Source organism: Ylistrum balloti, unplaced genomic scaffold (genome assembly GCF_031769215.1).
Source record: "Ylistrum balloti isolate Yb309-2 unplaced genomic scaffold, AGI_CSIRO_Ybal_v1 Utg370706, whole genome shotgun sequence".
NCBI classification, from domain to species: Eukaryota; Metazoa; Mollusca; class Bivalvia; order Pectinida; family Pectinidae; genus Ylistrum; species Ylistrum balloti.
This window is the reverse complement of record NW_026782423.1, coordinates 292,731-318,383: the sequence shown is the minus strand read 5'-3', so window position 1 is coordinate 318,383 and position 25,653 is coordinate 292,731. Positions and strand designations below refer to the sequence as shown.

Here is a 25,653-nt window from a genome sequence, read left to right as displayed (position 1 = left end):
GCCTAGATATTATCGTATATAATAAATTATATTTGTTTCCCATTCATTGATATTAAATGAAATATCTACAATAGGGTTGGATAACTTGTTAAAATCTGGAAATTCGTCTTCTTAGCTCGTTGTTGGTTCCGTTGTTTGTGTGTTCTCAGTTAAAAACGTAACATTACTTGGATTTACCAAGGTTTACATGGCGGTATCTTCGATGACGCAGAAGAATTTATCTCTTCCGGAACTGCTGTTCTTATTCTCCTTGTACGTTTTCAGGAATCTCCGTGTAAATCCTTCTTTTGTGCACATTTTGCCATAGTTTTTGGATTATGATTATATTGTCATGTAGTATTCTTTTGTTATTTTTACGCACACATAACTAATGAAAAAGGAATATGGTACGGGTCAGCTGATAATAAACTCTTGAAAATGAAGGTACATTGTAGATAAATATTTCAATCTTGAAAGTACACATATCATGCATAATTATAATGTAATCGTTTGTACGTACATACGTACCTGAAGGAGTGCTTTGGTTATTTGATGAGTATGCCGTTCTGTAGATCACGGCAGGTGCCGATGAATCTTGTCTAAATGTTCCACATTTCCTGATTAAAGACAAGATAGCCACTCACCTACTTTTATACTTAAAAAAATATTTCTCTAAATAATATTTTATGTGACGCCCCAAAACATTGAAACTTCTACATACAGGATACCATTCCATCAATGGCTCAATCAATCACATGTGATATAAAAAAAGATATAGTGTAAATTTAATATTCCGTCGCTACAAAAACATTTTATGTTATTAATTCCATTACTCTTTAAGTTATGTTTTTTCATACAAAACCATCAAATTATATAATGAAAATAAAATAATAAAATGTTGTATGCAGGACTGAATTTACAATTTATTATATATTTTCTTTTTCCGATATTATCGGAAAATAAGATCAATACAATTTTGATCGGCCACCTTACCGTTTGACTTTACAGACTATCGTTGTTATGAGAATTAGGACAACCACAACCACAACCACAACCACAACTCCGACTACAATTCCAACAGTATCAGGTCTTTCATCAATGATGTTGCCTCCTGATTGTCTCACTACCGGTGTTTGTTTTTCGCCGAACCCAACTAAGAATAAAGACATGTTTTTCAATGTTGATACGATTTCAAGTGCCAATATGTCATTCAGAATTTACAAAAAAAAAGTGTAGATAAAAAAGGATTGAAACTGAATGACTTAATGGCATGCGTATTACCTTTTCGGTCACAGCGTTGACCTGCCCAGTGTGCTAAACATGTGTCACAGTTACCGGTGTCCAGATCACAATCTTTACTCTCACAATGACCACACACTTCTGTGCAGGAAGCACCATACAAACCATTAACACAAACTGGAAAAAAGAAATTTCGTAGGTTGTCAAATATTTCTTTACCTTTCGAAACGGCGAAAACTACGATGGAAATATATAAAACTACCTGATTCTGATTGTAAACTGCACTTTAATTTACTACTTACTGAACACATAAAGCTTACTATGAAATCTTTCCAAAAATGGAATAATTGGCTAATCATGCTTCAGTATTGCAACTACTTGCATAATGATGATAGGAATACCGACCTCCTCTGCACATATTGGATTCTTCAACTTCACAAGAATCTATTAGCTGTTCAACTAAGCCTTATTCCAAACTTCTTACTTCTATTCTTTGCATTGTCAAATCTGGGTTACAGTCTTATTGTGATAATGCTTTCTCAAGAAGTGGAATTAATATCATGTGGATTTCAAAGAACTGCAGAGAGCTTTTGATCAATTTTCAATACCGTCTTTTAAAACATTCCTTCTATTAGAACATTTTATTTTCATCTGTACACTACTATGACCTATTCCAAACTGAAAGCACACGTTCGTCCTTTTGGATCTTTCTTTCCAAGGAAAATACATAGCAATCAAACATTGCTTTTAATAACAAGAGTTTATTGACCGCGTCCATCGTATTGACAAACCAGAAATGGAAATCAAGAACACGACAGACTCATCTACATCAGTCGTTTATCTCGATCTTTTTCTACAACGAAATCAACATGGACAACTTTCCACAAAGTTGTATGATAAGCGTGATCATTTAACGCTATCATACAGCGTGATATGTACGATAAGCGTTTATTGTGAATTTTCCATCTCTTGAATTGGTCAAGATTTCCATGGTGTGTATCATCGGTACCGCAGAGGAGGCTTATTCTTCCAGAACATTTGATCCTATCTTCGTTGTACTTTTTCAGATGTCACATGCAAGTTTTTTCTCTGTTCATACTTTGCCCTAATGTTTTATTGGATTTGAATTTGAATTATTTGGACTTTTTTCTTTTTTTATCTCAGTTTTGAACTGTACTTCATCACTTTATATCTTGATTATTTCAATAAGGAAATGAACCACCACACAAAATCATCCCTTACATACACAAATAAAATCGCTTTACATGTACTTCTTCACGACTGTTAACCATAAGTTTAATATACATACCCGTACACAGCTTTCCATCTTGAGTACACTCAGTACAGTTTTCTGGACATGTCTGATTACAATGTGATCCAAATTTTCCGACAACACATCCATCTATTAAGCAATGCTCACATAAAATAAATGCCGTCTTTATTCAGGTAAAATCTTTATATGATTTGTACACCTTCATTACAAAATGATTTAACTTTGAAGGAGTTATTTCGTATCAAAATTTGTTTACTTCATCATCTATCAACTATTAAGAAAGAATATTTCATTACGTAACAAACTAACAACTGTTTGCTCTCAAACATAACAAATGCCCATAGTCATATCTTAAGATTTCATATGTACAGACAACGTATTTGAAATTCAGAGCGAAATGTATTTGTGCAGATGACAGGAGTGCAGAACATTTGAGAGATTGAGAAGTTTTTAGTTGCGCCATTACATTTTGTCAGAAAAAAATGTCTACCGATACACATAGGGCCAAATTTTATATTTACCATTTTACTATAGTTCAACTGTTGAACAGCTGAATCACATGAGGTTATGATAATCCAACAGATCCCTTACTCTAAAATTAAAACCTAATACCTGTACATTTTCCGGATAAATCACAATTCTTCGTCAAGCAGTTTGTTGGACAAGCATCACAAGTAGGACCATAAAAACCAGATATACAATCTAAAAGGATGAAATGGATTACTTATTTCTTTAAACTGTCTCAGTGAAATATTACATATCACATCAGTTAGTGTCGTTCAGTTACCGCCAATCAACTAGACAAGCAGTCAATTTGAACTCCTTTTTTAAATTGCAAAGAAAGACACAAAAGTAAATATTACCTTTCAATAACGATTAAGACTCAGATAAAGTAGAACCAAATATTAATTCAACATACATCTGTTTACGGTCTTTTAGGACTCTTTAGTATTGCTAGGGGCCTAAAGCTTGAAAACCTAGAGGCGAATGGGGAAATTCAAAATGAATCGACAGAAATGTCAAACTCTAGACGGGAAAGGGAATTATCTCCATAATTCAATAAATCTGATAATTGTTTTTCTTAATTGAACATTTCAAGACAACGTAGTGTACATGTGTATATACTGAACCGTGCTACCATTCGATTGAATTAAAATGTGACATGCGGTACAAATCTATAATCAGATACAGCAGTGCTAAATAACTAAACGTTATCATACTGCTGTTTCGCCCTTTCTAGTACTAGTATGTAATGCCTATAATTTGTTAATCTAATTTGATTTATATTCGACAATGATATAAGTTTGCTTTGTAAACACCAAGAAGAAGAGAACATATATGCGATGGATTGTGAATATAAATGGTAGTAACAACATATTTACTAGAGGCTTTGAAGATTACTTCAAAAAAACATAGTATATAATAAGCTAGTTAAAATTTTCACGACACAAACCAGACTGATGTAATTCATGTTGGGATTTAAGCAATACCATAGAACACTTAAGCATATCGTCATACTGGCAACAATATGCAAAATTAATCATTTCATTTAAAACAACCTATGCGTTGTAGCTGAAAAAAGAAACGTTGAAATTTACTGTGGAAACATTTCAACATTGTGAACAGGTATTTGGTTATTTTGTATCATCTCATTAGTCTATTTATGAATAAGTATGAACACTGGATTTGCTTCTGAAACTATTCTATCACTTCATAGAAATCCAACACTGTCAGTTGAAAGTGGAAAATCGATAGAAAGCTCATTAATGCTCCCTATCAAAGACGCCATAGTAATACTAACAGAGAGGACTAATATTAACATACTCTGTATACGAGGATTTAGTAACAAATTCTGTTATTATTGAAATTAAAGATAAGATCAAAAATAATCTTACAAATACTGATAAGTGCAGCAAAGTATAATTGTGAAATAAATTGTTGTCAGAAAATGAAGATAAAAGTACAGAATACATGGATATACAAATACAATGCAAGGTGTCCAAACACAAACAATAACGGCTATACAAAACAAACAATACAGAATGCAGAAAAACAAGCAGTACATGATTTCCAAAAACAACCAATACAGGGTATCCAAAAAACAAACAACAAAGGGTCTCCAAAAATAAATCATACAGGGTGTCCAGAAACGTTATACAGGGTTTTCAAAACAAGGTTGGATGTGAATATATGACAGACACACATGAGGAAAATGAGGAAATAAAGAAAGTCTGTCTGTCTGTCTGTCTGTCTGTTTGTCTGTCGGTTGGATGTGAATATAAGTTTAGAAACTGTAACGGTATTTGATTAACGGTGAATTAACTTATTTCCCTACCTTCACAAGTACCGTCTGATTGCTTACACACATCCTTACCACAGGAAAACGGACATTTTTCTTTGCATTCAAGTCCGTAATAACCTTCTGTACATTCTGTATATAATAAGTAATATAAAGTTCTATAATGCAAGTGACTTGACAACTTGGAATTTCTGTATAACAAAACAATTTCCTTACAATTGATAACCAGCCCCTTCGACAGACGTGTAAGGATACTAATACTAGATTGGTGTTATTTGATAAAACATTCTCGACAGGCGATAAACGCTTTCGTAGACAGGTCTGGTGTTATTTGATATACCAGCTCGGTGGATGAGTTTGATGCAAACGCTCGACAGACGACTCAGAATATGCTCACTCGGTAGTTGAACCAGAATTTTATTGATGCTATCAATAAGTAAAAGAGTCAATATGTCCTTGATAGTCCTGTTCGAAACACGAATCATGATATTACCGATACAAGTATTTCTTCTCCAGTGAGGAAGGAATACTTAGTCCCGCTCGACAAACGAGCGAGGATGCAATCGTTAGCCCCGCTCGACAAACGAGTCAGAAGGTTATTGATAATCCCGCTCGACAAACGAGTCAGAAGGTTATTGATAGTCCCGCTCGACAAATGATTTAGAATGTCATGATAGTCACGTTTGACAAACGAGTCAGAAGGTTATTGATAGTCCCGCTCGACAAACGAGTCAGGATGTCATGATTATCCCGCTCGACAAACGAACCAGGAGGTTATTGATAATCCCGCTCGACAAACGAGTCAGGATGTCATTGAAAGTCCCGCTCGACAAATGATTTAGAATGTCATGATAATCACGCTCGACAAAAGAGTCAGAAGGTTATTGATAATCCCGCTCGACAAACGAGTCAGAAGTTTATTGATAGTCCCGCTCGACAAATGATTTAGAATGTCATGATAGTCACGTTTGACAAACGAGTCAGAAGGTTATTGATAGTCCCGCTCGACAAACGAGTCAGGATGTCATGATTATCCCGCTCGACAAACGAACCAGGAGGTTATTGATAGTCCCGCTCGACAAACGAGTCAGAATGTCATGATTATCCCGCTCGACAAACGAGTCAGAAGGTTATTGATAGTCCCGCTCGACAAACGAGTCAGGATGTCATGATTATCCCGCTCGACAAACGAGTCAGAAGGTTATTGATAGTCCCGCTCGACAAACGAGTCAGAAGGTTATTGATAGTCCCGCTCGACAAACGAGTCAGAATGTCATGATTATCCCGCTCGACAAACGAGTTATTGATAGTCCCGCTCGAGTCAAGGTTATTGATAGTCCCGCTCGACAAACGAGTCAGGATGTCATGATTATCCCGCTCGACAAACGAGTCAGAAGGTTATTGATAGTCCCGCTCGACAAACGAGTCAGAAGGTTATTGATAGTCCCGCTCGACAAACGAGTCAGGATGTCATGATTATCCCGCTCGACAAACGAACCAGGAGGTTATTGATAGTCCCGCTAAGAAGAAGAGTTATGGATATTATTGATATTCCTACTCTTTACTCGAGTCGATGTTTTTGATACTTTCAATCGTTGAACCTGTCAGGATGTCGTTTAAATGTTATGGACAATCTCGCTCGCCAAAAAATGTATCTATATTAGTAATAATGATAGGAAACTTACTACAATGTATTTGCTGAATAACTTATTACAAAAGAAGGAAATGCAGGCTAACGTCTAGTCGTTTATGCTCTCTTTATTGAAGAAGTGTCAATCTTGCTTCAGCTACAGGCCAGGATCGCCAAACCAACTTATTTTTCGTTATGTAATAATACATTGAATAAACACTACTCTAAGGTATGTCTACCCTAGCTAAAATATTATAGAAAGTATTTACATACAAACCTTTACATGTACCGTCTGAAAGTTTACATCCACCACTACCACAGGAATTTGGACACTGCTTTCCGCATATTCGTCCGTATAATCCTTCTGGACATTCTGTTTTGAACATTTTTAATGCTTTTAACGACCCTCAATAAATCGTTTGTTCACTTTACACTAATGAAATGAAATTTTATCAAAGGGCCTGTTTCCAGTAATGTTAATTCTCCATAGGAGCCTGCCCCCGTATAATTTCTTATCTAGCTCAAAGACTGTTTTTTTCTTTTCCGAAAAATAATGTTACATCTTTCCGACACCCAGATTTTATAATTTCAGTGAAAATGTATTTTTATAAAGTTGTCAATGTCAGTATCAAAGACATAAGTTCGTAAATAAAAGAAGGTTATCTCGAAGTTGTAATTCGCAACGTAGTATAAATTTCTTTTGATAAATATTTCCAAAACATCGTGTTTATTCATAAAACATAAAAAAAAATATTCTCGGATGAAAATGCACTTGCAGAGACACAATTATGAAGAAAAATGCCATAAATTTGCAATTTTCTCCCTTTATATAGTTTTAGATGCAAATTTCCATCAGAAAATCGGATAGAGCTTTACTTGTTTCATATGTGTACCAAAAATCAGCTAATTCCATGTGGTGGAACGTTCTCATATCGCCGCCTGAATGTGGTTGTAAATTGAAAGAAAAGGGGAAATGAGTAACAGCCTTGTCTGAAACCCTATTATATAGCTTATTATATACAAACTTTTATATTGAATATCAGAACGGATATTTTCATGACAGTTTATGATGTGTAAAAAAAATAAATAAATAAAGTACTGTTTCCCCGTCTTGATCTTGATTACTTGAGAACCATTACGTGTGGAACGTATCAGATATCTCTGGCTCCTGGTTACATCGCCAAACATTTAAGTGATGACGGCGACTATGAGGTGTGGCTTTACCAGCACTCCCCAGACCTTCTCCGATGTCAAATACATTCTCGACACAAAAGCCAAACGAAATATAACGTTTGGATACGGTTCACCGTTTCACCCGATGTTGAGGCCCCAATAAAGGACTACTACTGCCAGTGCCCAGTTGGAGAGAGAACGATGGGAATGTGTGCGCACATCTCCAGTATCTTGTACTACCTTGGGTATTACAGGACGCTGAAAAACCCTCGACCATTACAACCACAGGTAAAGAAATTCCGACAAAACTTGAAATAGTTTTCCATGCGGCAACAGAGTGCATATGTCGAAAGTATGTTTGGGGCTGATATGAAAGATCCCCGTTACCATGTGACTAACCAAACTTATAAATATAGGTTTTATACAATCGCCCGTAGCTATGAACACTCCCGTAAATGCGAAAACCAACCAAAATCATAAGGAACACGTTTTCTTTGTTGTTCTGTCTATTTGTCAGCCAATGTCTTCAACCACGGGGACTTGCGAAGTAGCCATCTTGGATTTTTTTATGAAAAAGTGTTTCTCTCACTTTTTTTTCATATCTGTGTACATATTCTCAACATACCGAACAAATACTCTCGTTTTTTTTGTTAATTATCTAAAGAAAGTCGAAAATCGGCAATTCAACCAGAGGCTAATTCAACCCAACATTTGAAAATGTTCCACCACTTACATTTTGATGATTTTCCCTCTCATCAATAGCATATTACGTACTATTTAATAGGATAAAAATTGGTTTGCATCCGATGCCCATAAAAGGGTGTATTCTCTAAAATACACAGTTTTTAGTCTAAAATGTTATCATCGAAAATGGCATTTTTGAGATTGTTTCTTCCATAAAACAGCCAAATGGCGCGATGGAAACATGATTTTTTTGTCACAATCATGCCATGAATGAATGTATTCTTTACGGTGACTATCATTTGATTAGATTTTCATTAATATTTTACATAACATGCACATTTTATCAACACTTAGACAGCTTCTGAAAGGTACAACTTTGAGGAGCCATAAAAAACAAGCCAAGTGACCTAAATCTTTATAGTTTATAGATTTGTGACCACAACGGCATGGGCAATGCACCACCAACAGGAAATTTGAATCAGAGAAGGGGCCGTTTTGGAAACCGGCCCTTTTATTGGGAACATTGACATCGTCTTTTAGGCAGTCCTGACTACTAAACAGATATAAATTGTCCGCTTCACTCAATGCTCTACCTTTTTATGCAGTTTTCTCATACGAACTGCTTACAAAAATAGTATCAAATGTAATAAGTGATTTATAAACACCTGTCTGAGGTCGTTGCCACTTACTTCATCAATATCATACAAGTGGTCTCCAGAAGTTCAACTGATTCAATTGATGACCCCATTTGAAAAAGCCCTCCATAATCCTATGTTTAACATAATTCTTAAAAAAAATTATACTTATATGGTGGGAAACATTTTCACTTTAATGTTGAATTTGTAAGAACTTTAACAACAAACGTTTTATGTCACTTTCCTATTGCTGTCAATTAGCCTCTAAAATTAGTATGAACCCAAACAAAATCTGATGATTTGATTAGCATACTATATTGGCTGCCCTTAACTTATACTCTTCCAGAGAATTATTTTATTGAATAACTTCATCTCATTTCAACTGGGTAAAACTCTATAGATATTACTATATAATTTGTGTAAACACTTTATAACTGAATTATATATGTTTAGCACCGAATGAACTACTGCAAACATCGGTTACATTTTACAATACAAACCTAGGCAGTTACCGCTCGTCTTGTTACATTCTCTAGTTAGGCAAGAAGATGGACATGAAAACGTGCATCTGTAACCATGGAATCCGACTTGACAATCTGTAGGTAGAAAAGAGACTTGACTTTATCTTGTAGAATTAAGATCTGCCATAATTAGTAAAAACTGTGTACCTAGAGATAAGCACTCGAGGATGTCGTATTGTATCGTTATGGAGTCATTTAAGCTGATAACTGAAACCACCGAGATATTTGACATAATTATTGAAATTACTTAACAGATAAACACGGCATTCTGGTTTTATCACGTGAATAACAAACAACATGAAATTGAGAGAAGTCATTGTTTTAACATGTTCGAGTTTTAAATACCATATGTCATCTAATCCTTGTAAAAATAAAGTTTGTTTGATCAGAGTTAAATGACCAGTGGGTGTTTTCTCCCAATAACCATATTAGATATCTGTTTCTATAGAAGATCTACACAATAAAAAGCATTTGGAATAAAAAAAAGTAAAAACCTGAAGCAAAAGTGCACACGAAGCTTTTCTATACACAGATACATAACATGATGCTTATGTATAATTGGTTTCTATCAAATTCTATCAAAACTACTGATTCATCAATAAACATTACACTTATTTATTTGTGAAATCTCCACGATACTAACCAAAACAATCGCCGAATGTCTTCTCACATTTTCTACTTCCACAGTTAGCCGGGCATCTATACGAACATTCCAATCCAAAGAATCCGTCTTGGCATTCTGTGATAATGAATGTAAAAGTATAACAACGAACTTTTAACATCGTACGTATTTAAGTGGTATCACGCATTAACAGCTTTTGTACAGATTGTGTGAAACTTTAGTGTCGTAAGTTACGACACATTACACAGACGCATTTGTTTCAGTATGTAAGTGATCAAGTTCTCGCGTTTCACCATGCGACCTGAGTCCGAGTATTTGAGAAGTAATGGTACCACTAGTGCGATCATGTCCGTCCATCTGTGTCGAAAAGAGTTCTGTCATATGACTTAAAGAAAGTTATGTAACAATGTGTGTAGTAGCATGTAATAAGTCTATATACAAATCAAAACAATTACTGATTCATAGTTATTTAAGAATGAAGAGCGGTACTGCCGCGAAACGTTGAAAATTGACCCAGTTGAAAACGGACCAAGAGTCCATTTTCATCGCGGTTCCGTTTTCAATGTTACACCGCCAAACAGATTCAAACAGTGCCAATTATGTTCCTATTAATAACCATCATAGTTGTAGAGCTTACGAGGGCTGATTGATAAGTTGCGAGTCTTGTATCAATGAATTTGGCAGGAATTTCCTTTCTCAGCTCTACTATTCCCTTACTATTTTAGATTGTGTTTATGTCGTAGTGATAACACTTTTAAGTTAACAAGACAGGTGACTTTTTTGACAAATAGACAAGGTCGCTGAAAAGAACTGTGATTCAAAATTTGCAGAAGAAAGGGCTAGTTCATTCAGAGATCCAAACTAATAAGGTAGCACCGCTAGGGAACAACGCCCCTTTATAAGCTACAATGAAATTTAGGATGACGCCGATCTTGGAAGGCCTATCACTGTTGCAACACCATCAATAGTCAATAAAGTCCATGATATTGTTATCTGCAAAATGGACATACAATCTACTGCAATTCTTATGGGTGACAAGCGAGATACAGAGAGATATATAGTCAATACATTGGGGATTTCATAGGAACTTGTACAATCAAATCTTACGGAATATCTTGCCGAGGCCAAACAACAGTTGTTTACCCCCCGCCAAAAGAAGGCAAAGACTTCCATCAGCTGGAAAGGTTTTGGGATGCTGATGGTATTCTGATAGTAGATTATCTGCAAAATGGACATACAATCTACGGCAATTCTTAGGCAGTGATATTAAATATTAAATTCAAACGCCGCCGAAAAATCATCAGGTGTGATGATCCATCAGGACAGTGCCCGTGTTCACGATTATGTCATTGCTATGACTGCCATTAACGATTTTGGCTTTGAATTGATTGATCATCGGCCTTATTTGCTTGATCTCGCTACATAAGACTTTCATCTATTTCCAAAATTGCACAAGACTATTTCCGGTACCCACTTTTGGTCAAATAATGGCGTCATACATGCAGTGGAAGGCTTTCTGAACGGTCATGAAAAGGACTTTTTAAAAGTGGTATTGTGGCCCTGAAACATCGTTGAAACTATTGTATACATTCTGAATATTACCGCCAACTCAAACCTTTAAATATGAGGCTTACAACTTTTTAATCAGCCCTCGTACACCTAATATCTATAGTCTATCAGCAGCTTTCTTTTTTAGCTATAGCATGTGATATCCATTATTATCTGCATCTCCATGTTTGCCTTTGAAACATGATGAATTCTGTTTGGATTATTTTATGCTGCGTAGATTATTGTTGTGCTGCATTCGTTGAGTGACTACCTTTAGTGCTGCTGTAACGGGATTTGATTTTTTGAGAGTTGTGTCCCTTTGCGCAGACAAAGTATTTATGTATCTGTATACCCTAGTGTTCAAACAGTGTGTGTACAATTGCATTTTATGTGTCAAGAATGTGCTTACTTTTGTTTGTCGAAATACAAGAGCTTTTGTTTCACTTGTTGACTACATACGACATAAGGTAAAGATTATAGTATATTAAATATTTTTATTGTATGTATTGTAGCATATAACGTGTATCTTTCCAGCCCATATTTTGGAAGAAAGGTGAAGGTGTTGATGAAACTCTTTTTACATTTACATCATGGCAACTGTTTACTATTTTTTAATATTGGATTATTCCAAACCTTACCAAAACACCAGGTTCCGGACAAACCGTCTACTATGTCAGCCTCGTATATCTATGAGCTTGCCAAATATTTGTTTACATCCTAAAAATATCCATGTCCCGGCTTTTATTGTTCTTGTACTAATGTTAACGATGATTATAATTCCTTGCTACCACCGCCATATATATCTTAATTTAAATAGGTTTCATCAAAACCTGTACAGTGTGATGGTATTCCAAACCAAAATGACATAAGAATGACGAGTTTGTGCTGAAAACTGCTGCGTTGGTAAGTTATATCCAAGAGACGCTTAACTAATCTCGTTAACCAACAGTCACAAATCTAGTTACAAGACAAACAAATACGTGTAGTCATTGTGCTCTGAAGTTTTATATTCTGCATTTCTAATATACAATAAATAATAGTTCATAGGTCACAAAGACTTTGCAAATTCCTTCAATTTTACTTTCGGATCTAGATAAATCGTATATACCGAGCAGCATTGGAAATCAAGGACACGACAAACTCTTCTACATCAGCCGCCTATCTCGATCTTTTTCCAGAACGAAACCAACATACCAAATTTTATGATAGGTGTATGATTTCGATTTCCCTATTTCCATTTTTGGATTGCAATATCCCTCCTATAACGATTTTCGATTTTTTTTTTTTTTTTTTGCGATATGAAGCTGGACGTGTTTGATGATCGTTTGTTTGCCTGCTTGTTCCGTTGTTGTATACCTTGTTCTCATTTGAGATTATAACATTACTTGGCCATGATTTACATGATAGGTGTCGTCGATGAAACAGGAGATGCTTACTCTTCCGGAACACCTTATCATAATCTCCATGTATATTTTCAGGAGTCTCCATGTATATCTTTCTCTTTTTTTTGTATTTTGTTAGTTTGAGTTTGGAACGTGATTAATTTCACACATCCGTATTTTCTTGTTGCTTTTGATGGAAAATGTATATATGATATTATCTAACTTCATTACTTATTACATGATAGGATTTGTGAACACTCGTTATATTGTTGGATCAACTTCTACACTACGTAAAACTACATGAATATTTCACCATACTTACTTAAACAATTACTATTGGACTTCTCACATTTACGACTCCAACAGCTAGCGGGACACTCAGATAAGCAAATAAATAACGAATGGATTTATGTGTTCTGAGATACATTTATAATAAATATTGTAATGACGGAACCGTTTTAGATGTCTAACATCCTTATTTAACTGCACATATAATTCTATTTCATACGAAGAAATATCAACTGTCAAAAACCAAAGCATCAGCTTGATAAATGATTTATGATGTCCTCTATGTAACTAAACGAAATAAAGATAAGGTCATTGCCTGTTTTTGTTATAGACATGAAAAGCCTCCTACTATAGAGAACTTATCACAACTTTACCATTACAACCTCCAGCACGGTCACATTGACCAGCACACCTTTCTGGACAAGGTAGGCAGTTTTCTTCCCAAGGTTTGGTAAATGTGTTGTCATCACAGTCTTGTTTGTAGTCATCAAATAGAAATAAGAAAAAAGAAATGTTAAAAAGACACGGTAAATTACTTTCTGTTTCAAAGTTTTGTTAAAATTATTCTCATAGTAAGAGAACTGTAACATTTCATATGAAAATTAGTGAACGGTTTACTTATGTTATGTTTTCTAAACTTACATAAACAATTTCCCGAACTTGGGTGACAGACACCACCTAGACAATTCGGGGAGCAGTTGTGGTCACAGTTTCTGTTTCCGTATTTCCCGCTTTCACATCCTGTCAGAAAGATGATGCAGACGTTAATACCAGGTCAGATAAATAGAACACTGTGTTCATGTTAGCATGGTGTGACATCGAAATTCGTCCGTTTCTAAGTGAAAATCCTCTTACATTTTTTATAATATATGTATGTGTGTTGATAGAATGTAGGTTATTATACCACATGTATCAATCTCAATTATTTGCTCCTACAAATGGTTTGGTTTACATTGTTTAGTGTCCTATCAACCGTCACGGCATTCAAGGACAGTATAACGAATGAAAAAAGGCACACAGTTTTCAAATTTAAGGACTGCTTCGCGCGCATTTTCGCGCAGTTTTTCTTTCCTAAAAACATAAATCGCATTGCTTCTGTTTTGATAAAGTTATTAGCTCCAACAATAGTTTTGGTCAGTTACCTGGAATACAAGTCATAAAACAAACATTTTAAAATCCCATTCACAATATATATACTCCAAGTACCAGTGTTAAAAAAGACACAGATTTGTGGGCAGAAGAACTTGAACTTCCTACACGTGGTTGTATAAGTAATTACATTTGCAATTATGTCCATGAATTCGGTATCTTATTAGTCAGCAGTCTGTGAATAAACTGGCACTGGTATTCTTATGAAATAGCATACATGGATATATATTTCAATTGCACTTTGTATTCCGTACAGGGAAGTGTTTACCTTTGCTGAAATGGGAGCTTCGTTTTTTACCCTATACCTAGACTAACTGAAGAGCGTTTATTGATGCCCTGATTTTATCTTTCTGTGTCCACTTTTACTGAGATAAAAGTGAGGAGCCGAGATTCGTTCAATTCGTCCATAATTGAAGCCATGGACTTTATAGTGTCGCCATGATCGATTTTAGAAGTATGTGCTCGTGACATTCCATCATCCTGACAGGTGGTCTCGAGTTGGGGAGAGAAGTTCTTTATATACCTTCATTTTTTTCAATAAGTTGATAACTTAAAACGAATACTTACCGTACACTTCAACTTCACATAGTTCTAAGAAAGCGAACGAACTGTACCAGTTTTGTCTTTTTGGCTGGTTTCTGGTGTTGTATATTGTAACATACTGCGCGGTTCCGTTGCATTCTTCATGGGTGACAATACTTTGAATTTGGTTTACATTTTCCGATTTGTCCTGGAAACATCGATCTTCTCTGTTTCTCACTGTAGTGTTTGAAAGGTATATCTCGTATCCAGCGAATCTGTTTCTCCATCCCGCTATATAAGTGTATGGAAAATATCATTATGTAAAGACGTTCTAGCAAAAACGAAGGTTTTATTTATTTATTTTTATGTTTGTTGTTTTGTTATACAATACTCTATGTTTCACTCATCTGCGAGAAGTACATGAGTGTCCCTATTATATACTCTATATTGCTATGATCAGTAAGAGAGAGAATATTATCCATCAGAGAAAAAACAGAATATTAACCTTACAATGACTATCCTTTGTGATTTCATCATGTCTTACTGTATACATTACAGTAACTATTGACTGTACCTTTTTAAGAGTTAGCTTGTTTTTATCAAAGTTTGATATTTGTCATACATGATCATATATACGTGTAAATATATATATATATAAACGTTTTGCAAACCAGATTCCGGCGTCTATATTCTATGATAGACTGTTTGTAGGTTACATAAATATGTTTTACTGCCAAATACATATACATCACAAGGTTAATTCTATCGATAGAAATATTATGAACCTACCATTTGCAAAAAGGTAGAAAACAGGTTTCACAATCACATTGTGTATTGATAGATGTAGTATGAACTGTAATTTCAGTTGACGTTAAATAATATCTAATCTCCTGTATAATAATAACTTGTCCTACCCCAGACAGATCCCTCGTCTCTGTAATATATTTGGACTTTTTCTACGGTGACTTGTCTCTGTAGGTCTACTCTCCACCACGCCTCCTCTTGTCCATCAGCCTGGTGCGTACATGAATTGCTTAATAACGTTTGCCTTCTGTTTCCATCCACGCCATTCTCAGATGTGTGGACGATTCTGTTCTCATTTGGTAGAGTGTAATTGCTGCTTTGAGACGTTGGTCTTTTAAAAGAGACAATTTCTGAAACAAATGTAAATTGCGGGCTATTTAGTGAATAATTCTTCTGTCGTCAAAAGTCAACAGAGTAACGTTTACCGGAAACACTCGGACACACAAAATGTTGCTGTAAAAACAACCAGGATCCGTATTCATGAAATCATAATCGTTCTCAAATACAAATTTTCTCATTCAGCGTTTACTGTAAAGTTGCTGAATCTGTATTTCAAAACTTAAAGCTGATAATGCAAGTTAAACAAGTTACGCCCGTGAATATCCAAAACAGCAAAGGGGCATAACTCTTATTCAAATCGTCTAATTAAAACCCCATTCAGGAAAACACAATTTCATATCATGGTGATTAAGCCTACCAAGTTTCATAAAGATCGGCTGAAAAGTGTTGGAGGAGATCTCCGGACAAGATTTCTATAGTGAAATAAACAAAGGGCCATGACTCATGTTCAAATCATGTTCAGGAAAACACAACTTCATATCATGGTGATTAAGCCTACCAAGTTTCATAAAGATCGGCTGAAAATGTAGGAGGAGATCTCCCGACAAATAAAAGTTTACAACGGACTTCAGACGCCGGACGGACGGACGGATAGCGCCATACCATAATACGTCCGTCTTTCGACGGGCGTATAAAAAATATGATGAGTGAAAATTTAAGAATGCTTCCGAGACCTCCGCGAAAAGTACATCGACATCTGCCATATAAACCTTGGTCAATCCAAGTAATTAATGTCACGTTCTCAAACAACAAGAAATACAACAAGGGAACCAATCGGCAAACTAACGAGCATCAAATATGTCCAGTTTCATGTCGCACAAAGAAATAGAGTTTTTCTCAATGCGATCACTATGGTGACCATAAAACTTCCCAATAAATTCCATTAACCTAAATCTTTTGAACCATAGTCCTAAAATTTGTCAGGAAGTTGACGACTTTTTGCACGAAATCGTGATAATGGGAACAGGCCCTTGAAAATCGAATCACCTGTGACATGTAAATACCATATGTTAGAGATGCAGGGATATTGATTAAAGCCCCAATATACGTAACATTCACCAAAAATTTAGTGTAGAATCACATAATCATTGAGATATTCTCTAAGTTGTAGTTAAAATTAAGTTATTCAAACAATAGTTACCATGACTTTGTGCATAAAGTATTGATATATGAGCAGTTGAAACTCGCTATTTGTAAACACTGCTCTAAATTACGATTGTTGCCGAACCACGTCGGAAAGTTAATGACCTGATCTCGCGAGAGTTGAGGTTTCTACTTATAGAGGAAGCACATGCAAGATATGTCTTCGGTAAGTTTTTGTTTACAAACATTGTTTGCGAAGTCTTGTCGTAGACTTGAGGTATTCCTGTGATAAACATTCAGTTTTTGGGAAATTATTAGAAGGAATAATTAGTTTAGAAACGATACGACGCACAATTAAAACGTAAGAATTCAGAACTGGCCTGATGTATGATTGGAAAAAAGGGAAGCGACTGGTAAAACGTCTGTACTGCGTCTGCCATGTTTACACACGCGGAATATGCGCATGCGCAATGTCATCGCTACGAACGGTAATGTATGAATTATTGTGGGTCCCACATTCTTTATTTTCCAATTTTTTCAATTTTTATTTAAATTGAAAACAGTCAGTTTTATTTTCTTTAATTAAAGGAAAGTATTTGTTTTGTTACATATATTACGGGGAAAATAAGATAAAGTTGTTTTTTTTATAGTGTTTTTTTTTACGTATATTGGGGCTTTAAGTTCATAAGAACTTTTTAACAATATCATTTGAATAACAGAGAGCTGCTTCCAGGTCAGCTGCATATAAAACCAAAGCGAGGGGAGAAGGGCTTATCATTAATTAGTTACAGATTGGCACCCGTCCTATACCTAATGTTTTACCCTATATGGCATAGTATCACAACATTTGCACCTTTCGACTCTATGGTGAACGCCTGTTTCACCCGGCGTTTAAAACAAGTGATATATTTTTATTTCATTACGAAAGAGGTGTCTTCGTCACGGTTCCATTGTTATTCGATACCAACAAGTCCATACCCCAAATCAATAACGTTTACATCATACTGGTTATCTAAATGAGTCTAATGTTATATCATATTTTCAGCTACACCCAAACATATAAGGTTCATAGTAGTACATAGTAAGTGATAAATGCACGTGTTAAGATGTATTTTTATCAGGTAAAGTGATTTTCAAAATTATTTTAATAGCTGAAAAAAAATTGTACTAAAGTTAATATTCTTAATTAAACACATCAAATATCACATTAATGAGCGGAAGAATGTATAACTTACCCGACAGTTCTACTACCCTTAAAACACTGAAGAAGATACAGAGAAGCGTGCAGAGAATGTATAACTTCCCGACAGTTCTACTATCCTTAAAACACTGAAGAAGATACAGAGAAGCGTGCAGAGAATGTATAACTTCCCGACAGTTCTACTATCCTTAAAACACTGAAGAAGATACAGAGAAGCGTGCAGAGAATGTATATTTTACCCGACAGAGTTTACTACCCTTAAAACACTGAAGAAGATACAGAGTAGCGTGCCGAGAATGTATAACTTACCCGACAGTTCTACTACCCTTAAAACACAGAAGAAGATACAGAGTAGCGTGCGGAGAATGCCCGGAGGTAGAGACATGGTTAAGTCTAGCGCTGTTAACTCATCACGTCCATACAGCTAATAAAAATCCGACAGGACACACACAGTAATTTTTTTCTCTATAAACATAGACCTAAGTTAATGACGGAGTATATACGTCTCTGATATAAGGAAGTAGATGAAAATATAGGAAATCCCCAATGAATCAATATTGAGATTTCAAATTTAGATATATGTACATGTGCATAAACGTCAACTTTTCAAGTTAAGTTAATATCCGTTTTTAAATGCAGACATAAATGGGAGTTCAATCACATGAAAACAGTGGTCAGATGACGAGATATTACTCCTGGGACGGTCAAGAAAATTGAAATTCGGAAGGAAGTCTTCGTGAGTTTTACAAGACAACCGAATGATTAGCACCTTTCTTTGAGAAATCTAGCGTTAGATACAGTATATATCATTGTATAATGTAGCATTTTTGTTATCTTTCTGGAATTCCTCAGACACACTAGAGTCCGAAAAAGTCGAAATTAGCTGACATTAGTGACAACATGTTATAGAGAGGGGTGTAACAATAAAACGATATATTTTATAAGATCCGCACATCTCTTAATTTAAAGTTTAAAGTAAAACATCATTTTTGTATAGGATAAAAAGAACAGAAAAGGTCGTGCATTCACCAAACGATTAATAAGAAGGTCACAAAGTGAATGACCTTCTGTATAATGTTAAGTGTCACTGTAAGTGTTCTTGTATGGCTTTATATTCACTTCAAAAACAGTCCATCGTAGTTTGTATCAATTTGTCCGGTTTCATATCCTGACGGAACACCATAACTGTACACTGATTAAAACATATACATCCAGCTGTGGATGGCAAGTACCTGTACCATGTCCGTACCGTGGCCTGTGTTCTGCTCTTTATCATACATCAATATTGATTTAACTTCACAAATACCACAAAATCAGTCACTGGCTTCACATTATACCACAAAATCAGTCACTGGCTTCACATTATACCACAAAATCAGTCACTGGCTTCACATTATACCACAAAATCAGTCACTTGTTTCACATTATGCCACAAAATCAGTCACTGGCTTCACATTATACCACAAAATCTGTCACTGGCTTCACAAAATACCACATAATCTGACTATCTATCCGCGATATCTAATTTGTATTGGTCGCTGTTCGATATCAAGTAAAAAAAATAGGTCAGAACCTTCCGGACTATTTAAAAATGAATAGTTGACGCTGATGGTAGAACAGTAGAATGAGACTGAAAGACGATAAAAGATCAACGAAGATGCTGTTACCGAGAAGTTTTAACATTTTACCGTAGTTTCAGTGAACTATCAATATTGTTTGCTTGTATTACATGTTACTTTATTTACTCCATGTACTGCTTCCGGTTTTGACTGTCTGTTTAACTTACATGTATTAGATTTCTAGAGAAAGGTCGGTTTTTTTTCGTAATTTAAGCATACGTGTGTTACTATGTATAATTATATAATCAGTCAAAACTGAATTTGCCAATCATGTTTCGATTCTTTCTTGGTAAACTGGCCTCTTGTTTCACGCTATAGGGATGACAGAGCGAAAACAATGCTTCTAATTTGAATCTGATATGTTGAATAAAAACACTACATGATCAAGATGAAATTTTTCGCATGGAAGCAATTAAAGGCTAGGATTACTCTAGAAATGCAGAAATTTCTATAAATTCTATATTAACCTTATAGTGTACTTATGGGTTTAATACAAGATAATTGGATATGATCGTGTATTACAAAAGTTGGATGTAATCTTAGACGTAGAAATTGATACTTTCATTAAATGTCATAAATAATTAAGAAAGTTCTCAAAGTACCTCTGGTCATTTTTAGCCTGTATTTCAAGAGAGGCAAAGTTGTGTCAAAGATCTGTTGACTGGGCGCTTTGTCCCTTAAATTTGGTCAAAGCTGCCTAGTATAAGATTCAAGACATTTTACATAATGTCGTTTTTAACGATTCTTGGCGTCGAGCTATTTTCATTTCTCGTCAAGGGTCGTGAGTTGAAACGTTTCGTCGATAAGATCACTGTGGATATTTCGGCAATCGGATTTATGAAGGAAAACAAATATTTTAAATTGTTTAAAAAAATTCTAAAAATTGCAAACAAACAAACAAAGACATTGGCGAAAATTGGTACTCTGGAAGAATAGATTGACGACCATCACGTCTTTAGCTCAATAAGCTATTCTTATGACGATAACTCTGTACAACATGATACATAGATTAACGAGCATAAAGGAAATAATGACGTTTAACCTTGAACAAATACTAACGACGGAGTTAGCTCCCTTCATAAGAAACTCTCCTGTGAAAAACAAACCCACGTGTGCTGTAAATTGTAAATGATCTGTTATATGTTTGACAACATGACTACATAAAAAGCAACACAGGGAAGATGCAGGTGTCAAATCCTAATAATGTGAACATCTACAATTTGAGCGCTGGCAAATCGCTACCCGAGGTAACACACAACTTTTTTTTCGATAAACAGACGAATGTAGCATCCCACAGCACTTGGGGCTAATGGCACAGACACTCGATACAGACTCGTCTCAAGATATTGATTATATGAGGGGGAAATAGTGTATATTCTTGTCAAAGATAAGCTTGACAGGATGAAAAAAATGTTTAAAAGCAATTAAACCAGATCGAAATGTATACTATTGTATATTTCCACAGTCAGCTCTTAAACATGTATTTCAACTTTCAATAAAGGACTCCTGTGGAATAAAGCTCTTGGAATTTCTGGATAATCATGATTTAAAGGGCATAGTTGTTACACAGGAGCAGGTCTAATTTATAGTTTCAATATAATCCAATTTTATCTTTATGATTTACATACTTGTGATGATTTTCTTCTCAGTAGTCAGAGACGATAATATAATGTTTATGTTAATGAGATAAATATATTAGATATATGCAATCAGTCTAAGTATAACATGTATTTTATGCAAAGCATGCATCGTTCAAACATGTATTCGTATTTAATTATAATTATTATTTTTGTTTTACCTTTTTACTGAAGTAGGCTTGAGAACTTATTGTATGGCCATAAGTAATATGATGATTCTAATTTGCAATATCTATATGCACTGTATACAACATAAACTATACATATTTACTGGAAAGACAATATACACAGTATTACCAATTGACCACTGGTATCAGACAATTGCTAAATTGCTATAAATACTGTTACTAAAGTATTTTGTATGTGAAGTTAGGGTTTCAATGGTAGTAAATTTAATTTGCAGTTTCACATTCGTGTGTTTATCGCCATCCTATACTTTATTGAATTTACCTATCTGGTCTAATATGAAAAAATTTGACATAAGTTGCTGATTTTTCATAGTGGTATATTTAGTGCCTGAAATCAGGAAGCAGTGAATACTGAATAGTGAACATGGTAGTGTGAGTATCCTTCGTTTTAATCACCTGTGCGACAGCATTTTATGTAAAAATCATCTCATCCCCAAGAGATATGAATCCTACATGTACAGTATGTATCAGCTAAAAACAGTGATAAGGTGATATACTGTATATTTTATTTTTTATTTTTTACGTTTTTACAGTGGCTTTCTGACAGAAAAAGGAGAGCATTACTCAAACAAGATGTTGGTAAGTTTAATAGATAAACGGCAAGCATGCATAAAGAAAATTTGCAAACGTTTCTACCTGACGTGATCATGAGTAGCATTCGCAATTACACTGGCAGAAGAATATATACATGTGAGGTACAAATAGCATGCAGTCAGAAGGGTTCTTTCTAACCATCTCGTTATCAACCGCAACCGATACAGAGCAGGAACATGTAAATCATTGAGAAGTATAGAGCCCTGACTTTTATATGATGTTAGGTACATTGTAGTATAAGTATATATGTACAATGATGACCTCTCACCCAGCTGTATATATATGGTGTCTGAAGGATTCTGACTAATTCAGTCTGCAATATATTTTCTGTTAAATTGTGTGATGGCTGATTCATGTAGAGTACATGTACATACACAAAAAAATAATAAAACAATTGAGAACTCTCCAGAGTATAACCTGTACAGCTGTACATTAACTTATAACGTGGCTGTTTCCTGATCAGGGTGGCTTTGTATATGTACAGGTACTTGCAATGGTAATTTAATGTTAATTAAAGATGTTGGTTCCGATGTAAGCACACTTAATTGATTTGTGGTAGGAAATCAAAGTATCCAGAATGATAACCAGATTTTCTAATGGATTCTAAATCACACTGATCATGAGAAATCTTACGAAATGGACATACAGTATATGTTGGGTATAACACCAGAGTACTCTTTTTCATATTGAATTCTCTGATGCCATTTGTTGTCAGTGACTAATGTAAGCCAATTAATCCTGCTGAACCTTCCAACAGATGTCGTTGGTCATATCTACCTTTAACTTTGATTACTGTTTTGAAATTTGACTCCATTAGGAATCCATCCCCAGATGGCTACCAACACTTGTAGATTTTCTGCTGGATGTCAGATCTCCATTTTCTTTGTAATTACTAATGATCTTTAATGACTAGATATATCTGATATGACAGAACCTATTCCTTTATAAGAATAAACAAGATGCATTTATTTCCTGAACCCCAGCTAGTCCTATAATATGATATTTAATATTTATGTTACTTTTTAATTCGACTATAACATTAATATTAAATATCAAATCATCAATGTTAAATTTCTAGACATAAACTTGAAAAGGCATATATTATAGGAATACCCAAAACTTCTTCATTTAGTTTATAATCATTAAGTCCCATGACTTGCCATTGATTCAAATTTTGTAAGTTTCCCTCTTTAAAGTCATTTTACATGTACATGTGTTAAGGAAGGAACAGGGATCAGTAGATACAGATAGGCAACCTCAACCCCTCAAAAATGGCAACCTCTAAGTGAAATTCGGCCTTAATTATGAATGAAAATATATATACATTTGTCTTAAGTGAACATGTGCAATGACCATCATTATTTTATGTTCCATTGAACAGATGTTCGGCGTAGGATAGAGCTGCTCCAGGATTTTGAAATGCCAACTGTCAGCCATGGGGTACAAGTCACTGCAGATGGACAGTATATATGTACAACAGGTATTTACTGCAGTCTATTCTTTTCAATATGAACAAAATCAAAAGGGTTTTTTACTTCAAAATATTTTCAAACTATTCTGTGAGTGTTGTTTAATACATGAATACCATTGATTAAAGAAAATGCAAATTACTAACTTGTGTTTATAAAGAGAGATTGCTGGATGTCTTATCATTTAGTGATTGCTATAAGCAGTTGATTGCTGTGTTAGTAGTGATCCTTTGATCTGCCTAAATAACTAATACATGTACTTATATCATGTGTAAAGTAATCATGATGATAACAGAAAATATAAAAACTTTTACAAGATGTCAATTTAGAAACAAAATGAAAATAGATGCTATAGGAAGATGTATTAACGGTGTTTGTTTGAGCATATTCTGTCTTGCTACCTGTCATCAGTTTTATTGATTTACCAAAAGAACTATGTGCAGGTGTTGGATAGGAATATTCCACCCCCAGGATTACAAAATTGGGATATATCCCTACCTTACATACATATTTAAGAATCTTGTAATGTCCATTATATTAATGCTGTATATATATTGTAATGCTTGTACTGTGTGGGCTCTTAATTCTATCGTATTATTAAAATGGATTCTATTTCACTAAAGTTCAAAAATTTCTACAAGAATTCTTAACATTTTTTTACTGTTGAGCAAAAAAGTTGGGAAAATTGGGGGTAGCTTTATAAAATCTGCATTCTGCCTGGTAACATGACATTTGTTCCATGTAAGTTTTGTTATACGCCGCCGCAAACGGTCATATATCGGTGTCATCTTCTCAGTCTGTCCGTCGTATGTCCGTACATCCATCACACCATACATCCGTCCGTATGTCCATTTCTTGTGAACGCAACTCCTCCTACACTAATGATCAAATTTTCATAAAACTTGCTCAATGTCACCAATACAATGGTTTGATGTGCATGAAGGGGCAATTTTACGGTTCATTGATTTTTGTAAGATTTATGATACAGACGTGTTCAAAGCGATAATTAAAAGGACCAATCTTGATCTTTATATTTTGTGGCAGCGTATATTGTGTCCACGGCACTCTTGTGTTGAACATGTGTTGTATTTTTACTATGTCAAAAAGTAATCCTAAATGGTGTTTGTTTACTATACCCCTTGTGATTGGATGAATAAAATCTTAAAATTGAAACACAGATATCTTTTAGGATGGTTTTCAAGTGTATTGAATAAGTTTCCTCCATTTTTGTTTGTTCCAGGAACATACAAGCCTCGATTTAGATGTTACGATGTTTCTCAGATGTCCCTCAAGTTTGAACGAGGGCTGGACTCAGATGTTGTTAAGTTTCTATTACTGGATAAAGATTATTCCAAAGTAGGTTTAAATAGACTATTTTGCCTCTTTTTTATTCACCAATCAGTACATGCTTCCTATCTTCTAAATATGTCTCCTACAACATATCGTTGTACATTGTATATACTATCCATTTACAACAGCTGTTAAGTAAATTTGTTATATCAAAGTCTATTCATATTTTTACTGAAGAAAGAGACCCTTTACATTGTGATAGAGATTTAAATATTTCAGTCATTTTATGTGTTATAAGTCATCAGCTTACAGTCTACAATGAGACATTAGGCAATAGTCATATCGGCAATGAAACATCAGACAGCATTCACATTTACAATGAAACATCAGACAGCATTCACATTTACAATGAAACATCAAACAGCATTCACATTTACAATGAAACATCAAACAGCATTCACATTTACAATGAAACATCAGGCAAC

The 25,653-nt window shown here is 34.8% G+C and overlaps 2 protein-coding genes and 1 long non-coding RNA gene across 3 annotated transcripts in view; 1 reads left to right on the top strand and 2 right to left on the bottom strand.

The window, feature by feature from the left end:
* Positions 1-968: 968 nt before the first annotated feature.
* LOC132557659 (uncharacterized) lies at positions 969-18,756 on the bottom strand. The gene is made up of 6 exons (XM_060222179.1): positions 18,681-18,756; positions 15,859-16,098; positions 14,990-15,235; positions 13,916-14,014; positions 1,261-1,395; positions 969-1,132 (listed from the first exon to the last, which is right to left on the bottom strand). The coding sequence occupies exons 1-6, from the start codon at positions 18,754-18,756 to the stop codon at positions 969-971; spliced, it is 960 nt and encodes a 319-aa protein (XP_060078162.1).
* On the bottom strand, positions 9,452-13,718 carry LOC132557655 (uncharacterized). The gene is made up of 3 exons (XR_009554521.1): positions 13,648-13,718; positions 10,077-10,172; positions 9,452-9,508 (listed from the first exon to the last, which is right to left on the bottom strand). It is a non-coding gene; the product is annotated as an uncharacterized LOC132557655 (long non-coding RNA).
* Positions 18,757-21,171: 2,415 nt separating the features above from the next.
* Positions 21,172-25,653, top strand: part of LOC132557646 (nucleolar protein 10-like) — a 34,329-nt gene continuing 29,847 nt past the window's right edge. Inside the window, exons 1-4 of the mRNA XM_060222166.1 lie at positions 21,172-21,237; positions 22,349-22,394; positions 23,791-23,889; positions 25,119-25,234. Of these exons, the coding sequence (XP_060078149.1) occupies positions 21,172-21,237; positions 22,349-22,394; positions 23,791-23,889; positions 25,119-25,234 (327 nt within the window). The remainder of the gene's footprint in view (positions 21,238-22,348; positions 22,395-23,790; positions 23,890-25,118; positions 25,235-25,653) is intronic.

Coding starts and splice junctions, on each gene's coding strand:
- LOC132557659 (XM_060222179.1), bottom strand. CDS start 18,756: ATGTCTCTACCTCCGGGCATTCTCCGCACGCTACTCTGTATCTTCTTC. Junction 15,236..15,858: donor AGACGAGGGATCTGTCTGGG/GTAGGACAAGTT, acceptor ACACTTATATAG/CGGGATGGAGAAACAGATTC. Junction 1,133..1,260: donor TCAACGCTGTGACCGAAAAG/GTAATACGCATG, acceptor CTTTATTCTTAG/TTGGGTTCGGCGAAAAACAA.